Genomic DNA, 17,791 nt, shown 5'->3' on the forward strand with positions numbered 1-17,791 from the left:
TTATCGTACCGAACGCCGACGGAACTGCCTGCGAGTACTTAAAGTACCATGCAACCTATCGTTGTTCGGTACCCTTCTGTCTCTGTGAAGTGTGCATTTGTCAGTCAATATGAGAACAGCACTTCTAGCGCTCGCTGCCATTGGCGCTCAAGCCTGTCAGCGTGAACGTGCATTCTTCCATCACCCGCATAAGCATGTCAAGAGGCAATCCGTCTTCCCTCCAGCCTTGACGCCTAATGAGGAGATCTTGCTGAACTCGTTCGATTCCGTCTCGATATCGGAATGGTCGTACTACTATAGTATGGCTCTCGGGCTCGATACAAAGTGTATGCTAACAAAATGCAGCTCATGGCCAGCATTTGGCCGGTCAGAACGAGTCAATGGGTATTTGAAGCCTTTCCCGGACCGATCCGACATGCAACTAATCCTTGGCACAGCACAGTGGACAGCTGACAAATGGTCTGAATATGGCTTCACATCAAGGCTCGACGAATACTGTATGAAAGTGTTGATAATCGTTGCGGCAGGCACTAACAAGACGCAGATGTCTTCCTCAACTATCCTGTATCGAACTCGCTACAGCTTACCTATTCCAACGGTAGTACTTACACCCCGACCCTCATGGAAGATGTACTGGAAGAGGACGAGACCACCAGCTATCCCAACAGTGTCCCCGTCTTCCATGGCTACAGCTTCACAGGCAACGCATCTGCAGAATACGTTTACGTCGGAAGAGGCCAGCAGGTCGACTTTGACCGCCTCGAAGCTCTTGGTGTCGAACTTGAGGGCAAGATCGCTCTAGCAAAGTACGGTGGACCATTCCGTGGGCTGAAAGTCAAGAATGCACAAGATCACGGCATGATCGGTGCTGTGATCTTCACCGATCCTGGTGATGACGGCAATATGACTGAAGGTGAGCGTGTTTGACCTCTTTCCAAAACTACCCGTTAACAATTTTCAGCGAAGGGAGTGGCTCCATACCCCTACGGCGGAGCGAGGAACCCTTCAACCGTTCAACGCGGATCTGTCCAGTTCTTGTCTACGTATCCCGGCGACCCAACTACTCCAGGTTACGTCTCCAAGCCAGACTCCCCACGCGCAGATCGCACCGACATCACCCCGCAAATTCCATCACTGCCTATCTCCTGGATCGAGGCTCAACCGCTTCTCCAAGCCCTCAACGGCTTTGGAACCAACGGCACCGAGGTCAACAGGACGCGGTGGGTTGGTGCTATCCCCGGTGTAGACTACTTCACTGGCGAGGGATCCGGCGCATCGCTTTCATTGAGCAATGTAATGAACGACACCTACGGTACCATCTGGAACGCAGTCGGCATCATCAACGGTACGAACGAAGACGAGGTCGTCATTGTGGGCAACCATCGTGACGCTTGGATTGTTGGCGGTGCCGCCGACCCCAATTCCGGATCCGCTGTACTTATCGAGCTGGCCAAGGCTTTCGGCGCTCTTGCCGAGACAGGCTGGAAACCAATGCGAACCATTGTACTCTGCAGCTGGGACGCCGAAGAGTATGGTCTTGTTGGAAGGTAAGACTAAAATGTTATATGAACGAGTCAGGGTACTGATAAATCATAGTACTGAGTGGATGGAGGAGTACATCCCTTGGCTGAAGAACGCCGCCGTGTCCTACCTCAACATCGACGTCGCTGTCAGTGGACCAATCCCAGACGTTTCAGCAACCCCAGACTTACACGCCATCGCCACCGGCCTGATGAAGAAGGTCGTGTACCCCTACCGCAACGACACCGGTCTCACCATGTACGATGTCTGGTCGCACGAAAGCGGTGAAGTCGGTGTACTCGGCAGTGGTAGTGACTATACCGCTTTCCTCCACCGTGGTATCGCATCCATCGATATGGGTGCTGGCGGAGGTCAGTGACATTTCTGTACAAATTGTATGAGACAGATACTGACTTCATACACCCATCTCTAGGTCCAAACGATCCCGTTTACCCTTACCACAGCAACTACGACTCCTACCACTGGATGGCCACGTTTGGAGACCCTGGCTTCGTCACCCACAAGGCGATGGGCCAGTTCCTCACTCTCCTCTTGTACCACATGGTATCCGACCCCGTCCTGCCCCTTGAGCCAGCAGATTACGTCTCAGAGCTCAACACTTACCTTGAAGCTCTCGAGACGGATATCAGCAGCAGCAACTTCACCGTTGACCTTACAAACCTCACTGCCGCTATCACCCAATTCGAAACCTCCGCCCAGGAGTTTGTCGATCTAAGAGATCAAGCTGTTGCTGCGAATGACACGGAGCTCATCACTGTGCAGAACCACAAGGCGAGGGACTTCTCCCGGGGCTTCACTTCGCAGGGTGGACTGCCCACCAGAGAGTTCTATCAGCATACTATCTTCGCTCCTGGGCGCGATACAGGATACGCGCCTGTAACGTTCCCAGGTATCACGGAAAGTATCACGTTTGATCAGGATGCGGAGTTGGCGCAGGAGTGGGTGCAGAAGACTAGTGATGCGATTTTGGTAGCTGCTAGTATCCTGAAGACCTAGAGAGTCGATCTAGACGCAATACTGCGATCACAGATTCGGTGGTAGTGGAGGGTGGATGAGATACCCTAGTAAAGGCCTTGATAAGGAAGAGATAAGTCGTCAGTAGTAGAAAGAATAATGATAATGTATGCTGCAGACTCCAGACCTCACCCCTCCTTCTACTTCACAACAGCAAGCAAGAACCCATCATAGGACTTCTCCCCCACCGTCTGCAACACTACGCCATCCAACCTCTCATCCTTCCCCACATTCTCCACCACCCTCTTCGCCCCAGCAATCCTCGGATCATCCGTCTCTTCCGCCAACTGCCCCTTCCGCACCACATTGTCCACAATAACACATGCACCTGCCTCACACATACCCAGCGCTATATCCACATAGTTCCAGTTATTCTCCTTATCCGCGTCGATGAAGACGAAGTCGAATTTCGGCCTCTTGCCGTCTCTAACCTGCTGTGCCAGAGCAGGAAGAACGTCCATACCAGGCCCTTCTACGACGTCCACTTTGTCTTCCAAGCCCGCGTTCTGGATATTCGACCGTGCGACATTGGCGTGGTGCATATCGACTTCGACGCTTGTTACTTTTACGTTGGGACTGGATGTTGCGAGCCAGATGGTGCTGTATCCGCCCAATGTGCCTACTTCGAGGATGTTTTTGGAACGTGCGAGGCGTGCGGTGAGTTGGAGATATTTGCCCTGGGATGGCGACACGGCGATGTCTGGTAGGCCTGCTTGCTGGGAGGCGTCGAGGGCGTGTTGGAGGGCGGATTGGGAGGGGGATATGCGCGTGGAGGGGTGAAGGTGGCCGAACGAGTAGGTGTCAACCGCTGTCCATCGAGGGTCTTTCTCGTGAGATTGACCTGGCTGCGGCATAGTGAGGATGCTGTTAGAGCTTCAGATATGGAAGTTAGTTGATGGTTAGTTACGCGCTCTAGGGGCGCGGATTGACGCGTCTTTATAGAGAGATCATGTCGGTTCAGTCGGGCATGCCAGATGTGACTCGTATCTCATAATGCATCTGCCTGAAGAGCATTGAGCAGTCATTGGATGGCATCGAGGTGGGGTGGTGGAAGAGCATTCAACCAGCTCGCGGAAGCTTGCTATAGGGCGATCTGATAAGCACAACTCCGAGCTTCGATCTCCGATATCGCCGAGCACACGCAAGCAGTCCACGAGGCAAGCACGCGAACCAAGCAACATCAACAGAGGGAAAGTAACGATTGTATCATTCAATACGCCTTCGCCATCTCACCTACATACTCATTGATCGCCTTCCGAATATCCACCTTCTTCACAGCCTGCAGGTCCTTCAACCTCGCGTGTGAAGCCTGGTGCGCGAGCCGTCGCGCTTCCGGGGGCAGGGGCGGAAGTCCTTTGTTCACGTCCAGCGATGTGACACGCGTTACGTGCTTCAATGGGCTAGGCCTGTACGGCCGGTGGAAACCATATGGCATGATGTTGGTCGAGTGAGTGCTGCAAGGCCTGGGTCTGCTGAAGCTAGAGTTGTGACTCACTTTTTGGGACTTCGTGTCGCTAGGCACACTTTGGCTTGCGCGATGGCTGTTGAGAGATCGCATGGCGTTGAGGATGTGAGCTGAGGTGGACAGATCTGGTTGGGCGTTTGACGCGTCGGCTTGTTCCCTGAACGCAGGATGGCATTCGTTGGCTGGTATCTGGCTCGCGCCAGAAGCTCGCAACTTGGTATTGGAGAGTTTGGCTTGCAACTTCTGGTCAAACTTCTCCACCAGAGTGGTGTTCATTGTGGAGTGGGATGTTGTTCTGCTGATTCGCTTCCAGAGGCCTACAGAGGATTCCTTAGGACCTGGTGAGTTTGGTCGTGTGTTTTCTTGGAGGCTGTCGTATTTTCTCTTTGGCCTCAGCCAGGATAACATGGTAGGTCTCATCCTGGTCACCTGCATGCCAATTTCCGCTTTCGAAAAGTCGACCGAGTCAGCCGAAGAATCTGATGAGAAACATGATCGGGATATCTCATGGTCTTCGCTGGAACGTCGATGATCAGACTGGTCTAGATCTTCGACATCATCCTGTCTGGCTGACTGCTCCGTCGTTCCATCGATCCTCACAGCCTCTGGAGGATTTGGGGGCTGAGGTGGACCGTGGTGGCAGACGTCTATGCCGTTGGACTTAAGAACCTCCGCTCCGCAACTTGGCTCACTGGACTGAACTCTGTCGTTTCCAACGCCGCTCGTTGTTGAAGCATGCCCTTCTTTCCCGAGTGTCGACACGTCCCATTCAACAACTCCCGATCGACGTACGGAAATCCGCCATGTACTGTTGTGCGCGTCCGACTCGCCGACAGCTGTAACCTCCTCTTGCACGAGATCGTTTTCCGGGAGATTGTCGCCATCGGGCACATATCGCGATACAAGCTCTGCAATGTCGTCAAAGCTCAGGTTCTTATTGCGCAGCAGGTAGGAAAACCTCAGCCAGTCCAAATCACTTGTTGGGCCGAGCGTGACCACCATTGGCGTGCGAGGAGCATCAAGATGAAGGTCTTGGAGATATTCGTGTGGCTTCGCTGTTTCCGTACCGGTGCACTTGTCGCTCTTAGACTTCGGCGTGGTGTTCTGATGGACCTCTAAAGCACTATCTTTTCGTCGGCGACCTCCGCCACAGGATTCGCAATTCGCCCAGCAGCCAATATCTTCACCATCGCCGCCTCCCCGAAGCGGCCACATGTCGCCGAAAGTATGGACAAACGGCGAAGGCGAAGATGCCGGCGAGTCAACCTTGCGACGACCATCAAGAAACCTCACCACTCTGATAGAGTCATCGTCGTTACCGACGATCTCATTCATCAATGGCCATTGTTCCTCCTCTTCTCCCCCACAACAACTGATGCGTTCCAATTCCTTCAACGCAGCCTCGAACCCTGATCTAGCCTCACTGAGCAATCCTCGATCGGGACGCATCGTCTCTCCTTGGTAGACCGCTACGGATCTCACTCTTTCTCCTTTACCGCTCTCTTGCATCTTGCAATGCTCTTCACGTAACCTGATTGCGCACGGTCGGCACCGTACCAGCGTGTATATGGGCCAGTCTTTACTCTGTCCCTCGACTTGGTTTGGATCTATGACTGTATGTAAGACTCCCTTCTGGTCAGCTGGCTTTGAGACTTGAACGAACTCGTCAGGATGACCGCAGATATAGTCACGGCGGAAAGCGTATGGATATGCTGGGGGTGCAGCTATGTGAGTCGTTACAAGCTCAGTCTGCACTGCTACTACTAGTGGGTTCTTATCAGCCATGACTCCTGGTAGATAGTGGGGGTTTTGCCGCGGTACTACTCGGGAAATAACAAGAGTGAGGAATGACACATACAGTTGGATGTTGGTGTTGCAGTTTGTTGGCCACGCGGTCACTATGTTCGGGGCCGATACAACACGATTGTGCCACCTCAACGACAACGACGCACCACGCACCACCGTGACATAACAGTCAGTATGAAGAGCGGATTTTGCAAACATTTGAAGATGCAGCGACGTCAGTCGTCTTTGTGAGGCGTCGACGTTACGCCACACATCTCGTTCCGTCGATTTAGCGTCGTTCGGGATCACCGTGACTAGGGCTATGTAAGGGTTGAAAGGCTTTTCATTCAATACTATTGAACCCGCCGTAGCAAAGTTCATTATTACGCTGTAACAGGTAACGCCATATCACCATGTCCATCTTTGTGACGCATCCGTCCCCCGGATATCGGATGTGCAAATGACGCTTCTCCAAAACGACAACGCCGCGCTTGCTAAATGACCAGAAAATTACAAGAAGATCTAGAACCACACCGTTCTCGATAACAACCTACGCACCGTAGTTTTGTCCCGTACTCACGGCTGCATATCCGGCTGGCGCGTGACCCATATATCCCTGGGGGGCCAGCGGATCGTGGCTTGACATCGGGGGGCTTGTTATCGGCGGACTAGCAAGCGGCTCCATAGCGTAGCTTTGGGGCCGCGAGACATATTCTGTGCTTTGTGCCGTGAGCGGCACCATGTCTTCGGGTCGTGTGCTCCACCGTGCCGTATTGCGCATCTCTTCCAACCCCGCGTCGTGCGGCACATGCCCGTGTGCCGCACCCGTCTCGTGCACGGATCCATGAGGACTCTGTCCGTGTCCGTGGTGTCCGGGCTCTTCGTACTCCAACGCATATGGCTTCCCGCTCTTTTGGAGTTTCCAGTTGCAGTAGATTGAGCTTAGCTTGTCGCTGACCAGGATGAGGAAGAGGAGCACGACGCAAATTGGTAGGAGCGCAGGTGACTCAATGACGGAATGTAATCGCTCGGTGTCGGCCATCAGAGCCAACATTGCGCCCCCAACGCCGAGGGTAAGACTGCGGGATATGATGGACGTAAAGTCGAAGAGGTCGGCCTTGTGGCGGCGAATTAACAAAAGAAATATGATGAGACAGACGAGAAGGAGGCAGAACGACGACCAGAAGTAGAGATAGACGAGCTCGAATCCTTTGAGACCGACCTCGAGGGGACTGTAGTCCTTCAGTTTGTCGACTGGGATCTTCATGCCGAGACCAGTGTATAGGCCGTTGTTGAGAAGGTGAGATACGTTCTTGAGTGCTCCGGGCCAGTCGTCATCTTCCTCGCCCATGTTGTACTCTGTGGTGTTTTGTTGCGAGCAGATGTTTGTAGCGTTACCGACACTCCAGATAGCCGTCTGAGCTTGGTTGTAGAAGCTCTTAGTCTCATACTTGCTGTCGAGCTCGAAATACTCTAAAAGGTACTGCAGCTTGTCTTGTAGTTTTTGGCCGTCGAGATGATCCGTTTGGCAGTATTGGAGGATGGAAGTAGTAACTTTCCTGGTATTTTTAGCAACGTAGCGGGCCAGAGCAACTTGCTGCGAGCCTTCCACGACACCGACAATAGCAAGTTGAAAGGGAAAATGTAACAGTGACCAGATTTGCTGACGAATGGTTCCATAGTGACCGTGGGGAAAGTTGTCGAAGTACCTGGGTACTGTTAGCTCACATGCGTCATGTCTTCCATACCTGCATATACTTACAGAGCCCAAATCAACACAAGAACAACGATGATGCACATGATTAAGAAGCATCCCTCAACTTCCAATCCGTGCTTCCCCATCATCCTGCTAACTGTCTTTGTGACACCAATTGCACCCTCGCCAATAACGATGATTGTCAACAAGCTCATGCGCTCCATCAAGTGGGTCTTTTTGAAACTCATCATGCGCCAGAAGCACGATATAGCAACGACTGCGATGGCTTCAAGCACCATGACGACGTACCAAACAAGGTAGACTAGGCGTCTACGATGATCGCCCTCAACCTTGAAGGCGGGTGTCATGCCAGCGAATGCACCCATACTGATCGCATAGACGGCGAACATAAGAATGATCGGGAGGTAGATCTTGGTATACTTCGCTCTCCAAGTGAAGAAGAGTACCACAAGATACTGGATGGCGAGAAGACCACGGCTTATGACTAGGGTGTAGCATAGGATACGGAAGTTCTACATGGCTTAGTATACCTTTTGCTTCAATGTGAGTAATAAACTTACAGTGTTGTTCCCTTGACCTTTCGCGCTTGCTGGGTTGAACTGGCTTCCGACTAGCGCCAGACCGACAAAGACGATGAATTGAATCGTTTTGCACACGCGCTCATAGAGCGAGTCCCGCGCAAATCGTACATCATGGAGCGTGATCTGGAACCAGCACGACCACAAGATGCCAAAGAAACCGATATATGCCAGTAGGTAGTCGATGTCGGTAATAGAGTGGTATGCCGTAAACGTCGCAAGATTAGCAACAAAGAACAAGTCGAAGAAAAGTTCCACGCTATTCGCTTCGTGCCGTTGAGAGAAGACGAGGTGTTCGTGATCGGCACCAACTAGCGGGGATTCGATAAACGGTGTTGTCTTGTGCAGCCGTCTAAGATGCTTTTCGGCATCAACATCGCGTTTGTGGCCGTGAAAAGTCCAGCCCATGATGCCAGTTTCCCACAAAGTCGACGAGAAACAACCACAACTCAACTCCAACGGTCAGGAAAGGAGCAGCGAGGTTAAATCAAAGACAGACGGACAAGACTACCAAGACAAATACGAGCTGCTTTCGGCGCCGCAGTGAGTCTTATGCAAATCCCAATTCGCATACTACACGCGACACGAGATAGCCCCGCAAGCTATGGCGCATGTTCTATCTTGGGGCTGGAGGCCCAGGCCAGCAAGTACGGTTCCGCCTTGAGTCCGCTAGCAACGGTACCAATAGCACCGCATAGCGGCGCGTTACACGGTCTGCGCTGGCGGAGCACGCATGGCGGGTTAGGTCGTGCTAAGCCGGAGGAAGCTTTCACCACCAAGCCTGCGCGGGTCGGGCTCAGCAGCAAGCCAGCGCAACAATGCTGACAGCGCTATCGTGGATCGGAAGAGCACAGATGCTGGAGTACTGGTTGTAGCGTACGTCGGTCCAATCATTGCCTCCACGTGAAGCTTGGCGCGCCGGTGTGTCGAATTAGACGGTGTGGAAGATAGGAGAGTCAGCTCAGCCCTGAGATCCGTAGACGGGCCGCTAGCGGTGCAGGCGTCCAGCGTCGAGTCTGTGGTGGAGGTGCCTCGCCAGCTAGCCTCTTCGTAAGACGAAGTCATCGCTGCTGCAGTTGAAACGCATTTCTTTGTCGTGCATTGGTAGAGGTGCTGCAGTAACACTCGTACGCAGCTCACGATCACCCGTCCGCAGCCGATCAGCTCGGCGTTCTACGTCGCCTCTACAGCGCCCTTTTGCATCCACAACCTCTTTCGGCAACCATCAAACCTCACCAAGCCAGCGTTGCGCAGATATCACTTCCTCCTCGCTCCCGGTCTTACGCGCTCCACTCATCCTCAGAATCTCACAATACTGGGCCGAACGTGGTACCCGGTGATCCAGAGGTGCATGCTCATGCACCTCACGCCCCATCTCTAACAGCTCGCCTGATGTGCTTACATGAGGCCCGCTATTTGCAGACGGGAGGAACCGCAAATACAGCCATTTTGACCCCCATGCAGTAAACATACCGAGCTTGCCTCACCCATGGAAAAGTCTCACAGGTCGTCATGTGTCCTCCAACTTGGAAAATGTTGTTTGCCTGCAGTCACCGCAACAGTCACAACGGATGTTCAAAGAATATTGATATTGTATTGGCTAAAACTACGGCCAGCAAACGATTTCTAGATCCGCCATATGAACGCCGCGCTGATAGACAAGGTTCGGGGGGCCTAAGCCATGCAAGTATGCTGAAAATGCACCAAGTACGATGAAGTCTTCACTTCCGTATCAGACCAGTCCGTTCATTCGCGCCCTCGCCAATCTCCTCCTCTTCATCTTCGTCTTCGCTATCATCTTCGCTCCACCCTTCGGCTTCCAGTCCATCGCCACGGATACCGAAGCTCAAAAGGAAACCGAGGAGTGCGATACCAGCGAAAATGCCAAAAGGCAGGGCTTCACCTTTGGGCTTCAACTTGGTAGCTGCTGTGAAAAGCGAACCTGACACGAAGGGTCCGGCAGCACGACCAGCAGCAGAGAGCGTCTGAGCGAGGCCATTCAGCGTACCGAGCACGTTGTGATTGGGTGCGGAGTTAGTGATCTGCATAATGTCAGCATCCGTAGAGCGCGTCATGTTGGAATTAGAGTAACTTACCATAAGGAGTGCAGCTGTCAGGCCACCGACACCTGCAATCGTTTTGATAACCAGCACAACGCCGAGCTCAAACCACAACCAACCAGCACCCGTACCAATGCCCTTGTATCCGTTGCTCTCTTTGTAGCCCACAAACGGCATGAGACCGAAGGCTGCAATGAACAGCCCTAAGCTGACTCTGTACCCCATCTTGTTGCCCATCTTGTCTCGAAGCCTGCCAAATATGCCCACCTGGAACAGTATCGTTATAGCGCCTGCGAATGACAGAGATAGTCCGACAGCCTCAGGCTTCAGCCCGCGTCCAGTAGGTGGTTGCTCTTCCGCGAAGATTGGATACAGAGAATTGTAGGAGATATTAGCGAGCTGGAATATGAAGTACGTTATGAGAAGCAGGACTGTGTCCCGGTTCAAGATCTCCTTCCGTGTAAGTTCGTCGCCGCTACTGTGTGGGAATAGTGTAGGCGCAGATTCCTCAGAGGCATCGGATGCGTCGTCCTCGTCTACATCGTCCACACCACCGTGTGAGTTGTGGGTTTTGTGATTGCCTAGGAGGCGTCGTACGTAGGTAGGTCGCGTGGAGCTCGAGAACTGCCACATCCATGAGAACAAGTTGCCCAGTCTCTTTCCGAGAGGTGGCAGATTCTTGGCTTCTTCCAAACTCTCCTCCAAGAAGAGCATACACACTATCAGGTCTATCGCGAGGACGAGGGCCGAAAAGAGGTTCGGGAGGAGGTACGGGTAGGGATTCGACTGGCTCTTGTTGAACGGGTTCTGATAAAGCACCAAGAGTCCTCCTACGATCGGTCCCGTTATGCCACCGATACCGTAGACGACGGGCAGATAGGTAAATGCGCGCGATTGGTTGCTTCGATCCGTAATCTCGCCCAAACACGTCGACACAACGCCAGAGTTTCCGTTGACCAAGCCCATCAGGGCCTGCACGAGTATAGCTTGCCATAGCTCCCTGCAGAAGCCAAAGGCCAGAAAACAGCACATGGTCAAAAATGTGCCCGTGATTATTACCGGCTTTCGTCCGATCTTATCCGACAGCCAGCCCCAAAAGAAATTTGTTGTGAATTGTGCCAACGCGAAAGACGACGCGATGAGTCCGACGTATAGACCTGTCTGTCCATCCTTGACAGCGGAAAACGATTTCGTCATCTCAGGCAGATAAGGGCCTATTGAGTTGAGCGCCGTTTGCTCAGCGAGAGCTATGACAGCTAGCACGATGAGCTGCTTCGTCGGTAGGGGCTTTTCATGGTGGGTATGGCTGCCGTCTTCGGAACGGTTACCATCTTGACCGGACGGGGCGTCAGATGGTGGTCGGCCGCGGGATTTAGGGGGGATAGTTGGGAAGGTCGTGTAATCTACATGGGGATGTACCAGTCAGTATATGTATCCTATCTATTCCGTATAGGATGTTACCTACGAAGCGTTGACCTGCGCGCATCAAGGCCTGGCCGGGTTGATGGCATCGTCGCGGAATGTACTACCTCTGTGAGGCCGAATTGCTATAACGAGCTTTCGCATGCATTGGGGCGCAGGGCTGTTGCTGGTTATGTCGACACTAACGCGCAAGGCTACACAAGAATGTCAGGTAACTCTATAGAGGCGCGATTTGATGATGGGGTTCTCGAATGCAGGAGGCTGAAAGATACCGATTGCTGTGCAGATTTCAAGCTGGGATCACGCGCGGCTCAAGCTACGTCATTATCGCAGGAACCCGCTGGCTTGGCGCGAGATCTACATCCTCGATGCTGCCTCTCGATCACGTCTCTGACTAATCATTGTTTCCTTCACATCTTCTCTTCATGTCGACCTCGTCTTTTGATTAGGCAGGTCTGATTGACATACGTTGCACTGTTTGCGACAACCCGCTGGCCTACCCAACGACTTCACAAACACAGATCCCAGGACGTGTCTTCATCTCGGTGCACATCAAGCCATGTTCGCATGATGCGAACGGGCCAGGTGAAGCTTGGGAAGTGCGACATGCAGTGTGCATGCCGGTCGGCAGAGGAGGCTGGCGAATTCAGACACAGGACCCGGATGCGATCGTCTAAGCCGGTCCGCGAAAAGAAATATAGAATCATGCTGGAGCGCGACTACCTGGGACCACGCTAGACGCACATCGACATTGCTGGCCCGAAGTACTCTAACTACATGCATGCATCGCGGCACCTGCTCGATCATCTGGCAACCGCGTCGCGGACAGGCACATGACATATCCAAAGACCCGGAATCGACTTCCTTGGCATGCTGCGATACCAGAAACCCATGATACCCCACATTCCTGATTAATTATCGAAAGGGCTGACCGCTCATCCTCAATCTATTACGCCCTGGCGGCTCGCCAAAGCTATTGGACACCTCGCGAACACTGAAAGCTGACTGGCGATACAAGTCATCGGTGGATGCGAATTGTCAAGATGATCAGCAGTCGCTTAAACCAGTGTAGTTGAAATCTTCGCAACTCGCTCATATCTTCTCAAACATTGGATGCCTTACGAAGTTGTTCGTTCTCGACATCGGAGGTGTGTGATCTTCGCATCCGCCTGATCCTCCTGTACCTCAATCATTGCTCGGCGAGGCTTATGAGCGCATTAGAACCAATACAACCATGCGACTTAGATTACACTGCAGCCAAAGTGCCGGCTTCGGGCATCCATGTGGAGATTTCGGTTTTAAGATGTTCAACGAAATTAGGAGTATAAAAACTCTAGTGAATTCCTCATAGAAACGTCGAATAGTCAGAAGACCCAGTTCAGAGCCGCAGGTACACCGCGGTCTTTGTTTGAAGGCCTCTCTTCTACTTGGGTCCCCACTTGGTTGCCCCTTCAGATCTCCTCCTACTTTTGACTCGCTACTTCTGGTCCACTCTCTTCTGCACCTCAATATTTATCAACTACAAATCTCTAAACATGCGATACTCAATTCTGCTCCCGGCTCTGTTAGCCATACGCTCAACTCTTGCAAGACCGAGCCAACCCGAGATCGCCAACACCACAACTCTACCCACTCACTTCGGTCTACTCACGTTTCCACACTTCCAAGCTCTCGACATCTTCGGCCCCATGGACGTCCTTAACTCGCTCTTCATGTACTACCGAAACACCTCCATTGTGCCGCGGTTTACAGTCTTCAGCAAGACCATGGATCCGGTGACGTCGGCTATGACCGATGGAGGTTTTGGTCAAGAGATCATGCCGGCCATGACATTTTCGGAGTATCTGGTGAGTTGCGACCGTTATGTGGATATGAATAAGACTGATTGGACGAAGAACAAGCAGAAGGACCACGGTGATGACGACATACCCTCTGCAGGTGACAAGGGCGCAATCGACGTCCTCATCGTCCCTGGCGGTGGAGGGACTCGCAGAGATATGACGGAAGAGATCAACTTCGTCAAGGCTACCTACCCAAGTGTATGCATATTCCCCTGACCCTCCCTTCCAATCACTAGCTGACAACCTCACCGCTCAAATATATCATATCCGTCTGTACCGGCGCCACACTCCTGTCCCGTGCAGGTATCCTCGACGGTCGCAGGGCAACCACGAATAAGGCTGCCTGGACTTGGGCTACATCGACTGGTCCCAATGTAGACTGGGTGCCGACTGCGCGTTGGGTAGAAGACGGCAATATTATCTCGACCAGTGGAGTCTCGGCAGGCATCGACGGGACATACGCGTTCGTCAGTCGCGTGTATGGGGAAGAGGTTGCACATTTCTTGAGTTTGGCCTTGGAATACAACCGTGAGACGGATGCACATCATGACCCTTTCGGTAAGGTCTGGGACGTCCCTGGAGCTACTTGAGTGTTCGTGCTGTCTGAATGGAGCACTCTCATAAAGAAGGAACAGGCGGTGTGCGTAGGTGATGTAATGAGTTGGCACAGCCACCACACTACATCTGTATGTATCTGAGCAGCCTCACTAAATCCGAATATTTCATCAAGTGTTACTCCCCATTTTTCCGACTATTTTGTGAAACTAACCAGAGAAATGTAATACTTAACCTTCAATGACTTCGTCATTGCAAACTCCATATCGACTATATCTACCTTTCCGCGGCGTCAAGAACGATGATGCCGCCTTCCTACCATTGAACCCTGAGTCGAAAGAGATACGATGCGTTATTCTGAGACCGGGACATGGGAACGACCCTATCGAATGCGAGTTGGTGTATACAAACATAAGCGGGGAATCTGAAAGTCGCAGACCATACGTAGCGCTGTCCTATTGTTGGGGAAATACGAAAGACACCGTTGAGATCCAACTGCATGGCCAGTCGATGACTTCATCAGGCGCATGTCAGCAACCAATCAGTGTGCCGTTCCGAATTACCCGGAACCTTCACACGGCGCTCACATTCTTGCGGAACGAGAGCAAACAGTGCCTGTGGATAGATGCTCTGTGCATCAACCAGAAAGACTTGCCCGAAAAGATGCATCAAGTCCAGTCCATGGGCAATATCTTTTCATCGGCCGAGGCAGTGTTGGTATGGCTGGGACTAGAAGACAAGTACAGCCGATTTCTCATGAGAGCATGGACGGCACACCTACTCCCTATGACGAAAGCTCATGGTGAGATCATTATCATGGACCTTTACGTCGCAATGTGTGAGAACACACATCCTTTCTGGACTGGTCTTGCTGAAGACGAAGTGCTCCGCCAACTTGCACTCGATCTTCATGAAGAATGTGTGGATATGAGCTCGCCTGGCTGGTACAAGAAGGCACTGTGGACCAGCTTCGAGAGACTGTTTGATCGGCCATGGTGGAGCCGAATTTGGGTTGTGCAAGAGGTCCTTCTGGCCCCCAAAAGTGAGCGAGGCGGTCGTAAAGTTGACCTCAGAATTGGCGATAATGTGGTGAGCTGGGAAGAGATGCTCGATATCATACTACCTTTGGTCCATCATCTAGACAGCCTGCCGCGCAACTCCGAACCTGCTACCTCTTCTTCCTGTGACGTAATCCGATACTCATGGCAACATCTTGTTTTCAGAGACGAGGGAAACTCGGACCCAGGAATCAGGGACCTCCTAGTCTCTACGAACAAGTTTAAAGCCTCAGACCCTCGAGACAAGCTCTTCGCTTTGCTACTTCTGGCTTCGGATACCAGAGAGTATTTTCGTCAGGAGCCTCTGATTTGTCCAGATTATACTAAATCCACGAAAGCAGTTTTCGATGACTTGGTGAGTTGGGAACCAGCACTGAAGGGTACGTGGATCTGGGGAGAAGGCGATTTTGTAGAGCTGACTGGTGATTCCGTCTGGTGAAGGAAGATCGGATCCATAGCTTTTCCGTGCAGGTAGCCTTCTTATCATGGGCTAAATATGACGTTAACTTCTGCTAATACTGTATCATGTGGCTGTTGAGCTACTTCATGAGAGTAGTGAAATCGCGACAACGGACTCGATGGCGAGGGAGTGCGGGGTGCGCAGGCGTTGGCACAAGCTCTGGAACGTTTCCCGCCGATTTGCATATCCATTCAGGTAGCGCTACAGCGCTGGTAAGTACCACGGGTTGTTCCGCTTCCTATTGAAATATATATGTTTGCGAGCCTACCTAGGTAGGGAAGGTTGCGCAGAAGTCGCGCACGAGCTGCGCACGAGTTCAATGATGGGCACTTCAGAGCGCCCGGGAACAATCGGCGACGCTGCAGCGCCGACCCCGAAGGCCCAGCATACCCGGATACTGTGCGATGACCATCTCTTGCACACTGCTTCGGGCTGTGTTCCAACAACAAGTTAGACGCGACAAAGTCAGAGCTAATACTTAGGTACTTTACTGCCACGTGCCCAAATTCGTTGACTCAACCCCTCAATCCCTCAAGGGCTTGATCGAAGCCATTAGCACGATAAGATATTGCATACCTACGTACCTACGTACAGTGCGCCCTCGAGTACCTAGGTGTCTTTGTCAGCGTGAGAACAGGAAGAATGGCATCAGTTCCATTAAGCACGACGAGCGTGAACGGAGAAAGTGAGTTTCAACTGAGTCAGGTTTGATACCTAGGTATAATACTAAGAAAGCAGACATTGAAATTCTTCACAACATGCCCGGGTGTCTCGTTACGCGACAGCCCGACGGTACAGTCATCAAGAGAGGCAGGCGTATCAATATCGATGAGCAATCGGCACTCGAACTTGCCACGCAGTATGGCCTTCCTGTTCCACACGTATACGGCGCAGGCGAGAAATGTGGAGAAACCTTCATTCAAATGGAGTTTATCGAGGGTGATGGACTTGATGAAGTTTGGCCTCAAATGACGGTGGAAGAGAAAGACCATATATGCCAACAGCTACGAGAAATCCTCACGACCATGAGATCAATACCATCTAAGACCGAATTCATTGGATCTTGCTCTGGTGGGAAAGCCCGTGACGATCGCCAATATAGTCACTACAATGGAGGGCCGTATCCAGACGAGACTGCATTCAACGCCTCACTATATTTCGATCTCGTGGGTTCTACACCAGCCCCAATCCGCACTGCGCTGCATCAACAACTGCGTAGCAACCATCGTATTGTATTCTCGCATGGCGATCTTGCGCAACACAACATCATGGTCAAAGATGGTCACATCACAGGGCTGATAGATTGGGAGAATGCAGGGTGGTATCCTGAGCATTGGGACTATATCAAATTCTTCGAGCGACCGTGCAAGTACAAAGATTGGAAAGATCGTGCAAAGGAAATATTCCCCCAATGTTATGACAATGAGCTTGCATACCACCAAGCTATCATGCGATGGCAAAAGCCTTAAGCAGGGTCACCAGGTTCTGGCTCCTCCTCTGCTTCCATGGTCGCTTCCACCATCTTGTCAATACCACCGGTACACTCCTCCTTGGTTATATACCCAGCTGCGGCCAGTCTTTCGAGAGCGTCTCCTACCCAGATAAGACAGTTGAATTCGGCGTTGCGATTGTCGATCGGCGTTTCGTAGATGAGAGCTGCTAATCGAGCCTTGGTCATTGGTGTCCGTATTGTTCCAACAGTGACTTCTTTGGCGAAGCTGAGACTCTTGCTCGGGATAAAGTTATCCTTCGTTTGGAGCTCATATGCCGTGTTTGGCCCGGTAGTGTGAATCATCATGGCTGTTCCTCCGTCGTCAGGCCGGAGACAAAGACCAGCGTGTCGGTATTTTTGGTAATCTAGCGGGAAACCCTTAAAGACACAAATGCTCAGAGCGATGGTCGGCAATGAGTTTGAGACATTGGAAGCTGGTTGACTGGAAACCGGGTGACTGCCAGTTCTGATATGATAATTAGACATGGATACAATGGCACATGGACACACACCTTTCGGATTCGTAGAACCCTGCTGGGAATTGATCGTCATTTCCGTTTCGACGATAATAGATTCCGTAAGCTGTCTGCTCTGCAGTGTAGTGGTATGCTAGATTGGCAGCATCAATCTGATTTGGTAGGTATTGGACCATGATGAGAACGTTGTAGGTTTTCGATATAACACGCCTTTGATTCTGTGGCACAGATGTGCAGCTATATACATGTTCTGACGCAGAGATCATACCGAAGAGAGGGTCATTCAGAGTCACAATGGAGTCTGACAATGCATTGTTCGTGTTGGT

General features: G+C 51.9%; 6 protein-coding genes across 6 annotated transcripts; 2 read left to right on the forward strand and 4 right to left on the reverse strand.

Moving 5' to 3' along the window:
• Positions 1-109: 109 nt before the first annotated feature.
• On the forward strand, positions 110-2,538 carry J4E78_006115 (uncharacterized protein; the record flags this gene model as incomplete). The annotated part of the gene is made up of 7 exons (XM_049366729.1): positions 110-299; positions 346-384; positions 438-497; positions 545-913; positions 962-1,547; positions 1,597-1,892; positions 1,955-2,538. 7 exons carry the CDS (start codon positions 110-112, stop codon positions 2,536-2,538), a joined length of 2,124 nt encoding a protein of 707 aa, XP_049221435.1.
• Positions 2,539-2,696: 158 nt separating this feature from the next.
• On the reverse strand, positions 2,697-5,023 carry J4E78_006116 (uncharacterized protein; the record flags this gene model as incomplete). The annotated part of the gene is made up of 3 exons (XM_049366730.1): positions 2,697-3,401; positions 4,052-4,717; positions 4,814-5,023. 3 exons carry the CDS (start codon positions 5,021-5,023, stop codon positions 2,697-2,699), a joined length of 1,581 nt encoding a protein of 526 aa, XP_049221436.1.
• Positions 5,024-6,356: 1,333 nt separating this feature from the next.
• Positions 6,357-8,509, reverse strand: J4E78_006117 (uncharacterized protein; the record flags this gene model as incomplete). The annotated part of the gene is made up of 3 exons (XM_049366731.1): positions 6,357-7,515; positions 7,569-8,035; positions 8,084-8,509. 3 exons carry the CDS (start codon positions 8,507-8,509, stop codon positions 6,357-6,359), a joined length of 2,052 nt encoding a protein of 683 aa, XP_049221437.1.
• Positions 8,510-9,822: 1,313 nt separating this feature from the next.
• Positions 9,823-11,672, reverse strand: J4E78_006118 (uncharacterized protein; the record flags this gene model as incomplete). Its single annotated transcript, XM_049366732.1, has 3 exons — positions 9,823-10,143; positions 10,198-11,564; positions 11,627-11,672. The coding sequence occupies 3 exons, from the start codon at positions 11,670-11,672 to the stop codon at positions 9,823-9,825; spliced, it is 1,734 nt and encodes a 577-aa protein (XP_049221438.1).
• Positions 11,673-13,118: 1,446 nt separating this feature from the next.
• On the forward strand, positions 13,119-13,640 carry J4E78_006119 (uncharacterized protein; the record flags this gene model as incomplete). The annotated part of the gene is made up of 2 exons (XM_049366733.1): positions 13,119-13,430; positions 13,479-13,640. The coding sequence occupies 2 exons, from the start codon at positions 13,119-13,121 to the stop codon at positions 13,638-13,640; spliced, it is 474 nt and encodes a 157-aa protein (XP_049221439.1).
• A 3,322-nt stretch (positions 13,641-16,962) lies between these two features.
• On the reverse strand, positions 16,963-17,641 carry J4E78_006120 (uncharacterized protein; the record flags this gene model as incomplete). The annotated part of the gene is made up of 2 exons (XM_049366734.1): positions 16,963-17,431; positions 17,502-17,641. 2 exons carry the CDS (start codon positions 17,639-17,641, stop codon positions 16,963-16,965), a joined length of 609 nt encoding a protein of 202 aa, XP_049221440.1.
• Between the last annotated feature and the right edge of the window lie 150 nt (positions 17,642-17,791).

Source organism: Alternaria triticimaculans, assembly GCF_023758025.1.
Source record: "Alternaria triticimaculans strain BMP 0046 chromosome Unknown scaffold_8, whole genome shotgun sequence".
Lineage (NCBI taxonomy): Eukaryota > Fungi > Ascomycota > Dothideomycetes > Pleosporales > Pleosporaceae > Alternaria > Alternaria triticimaculans.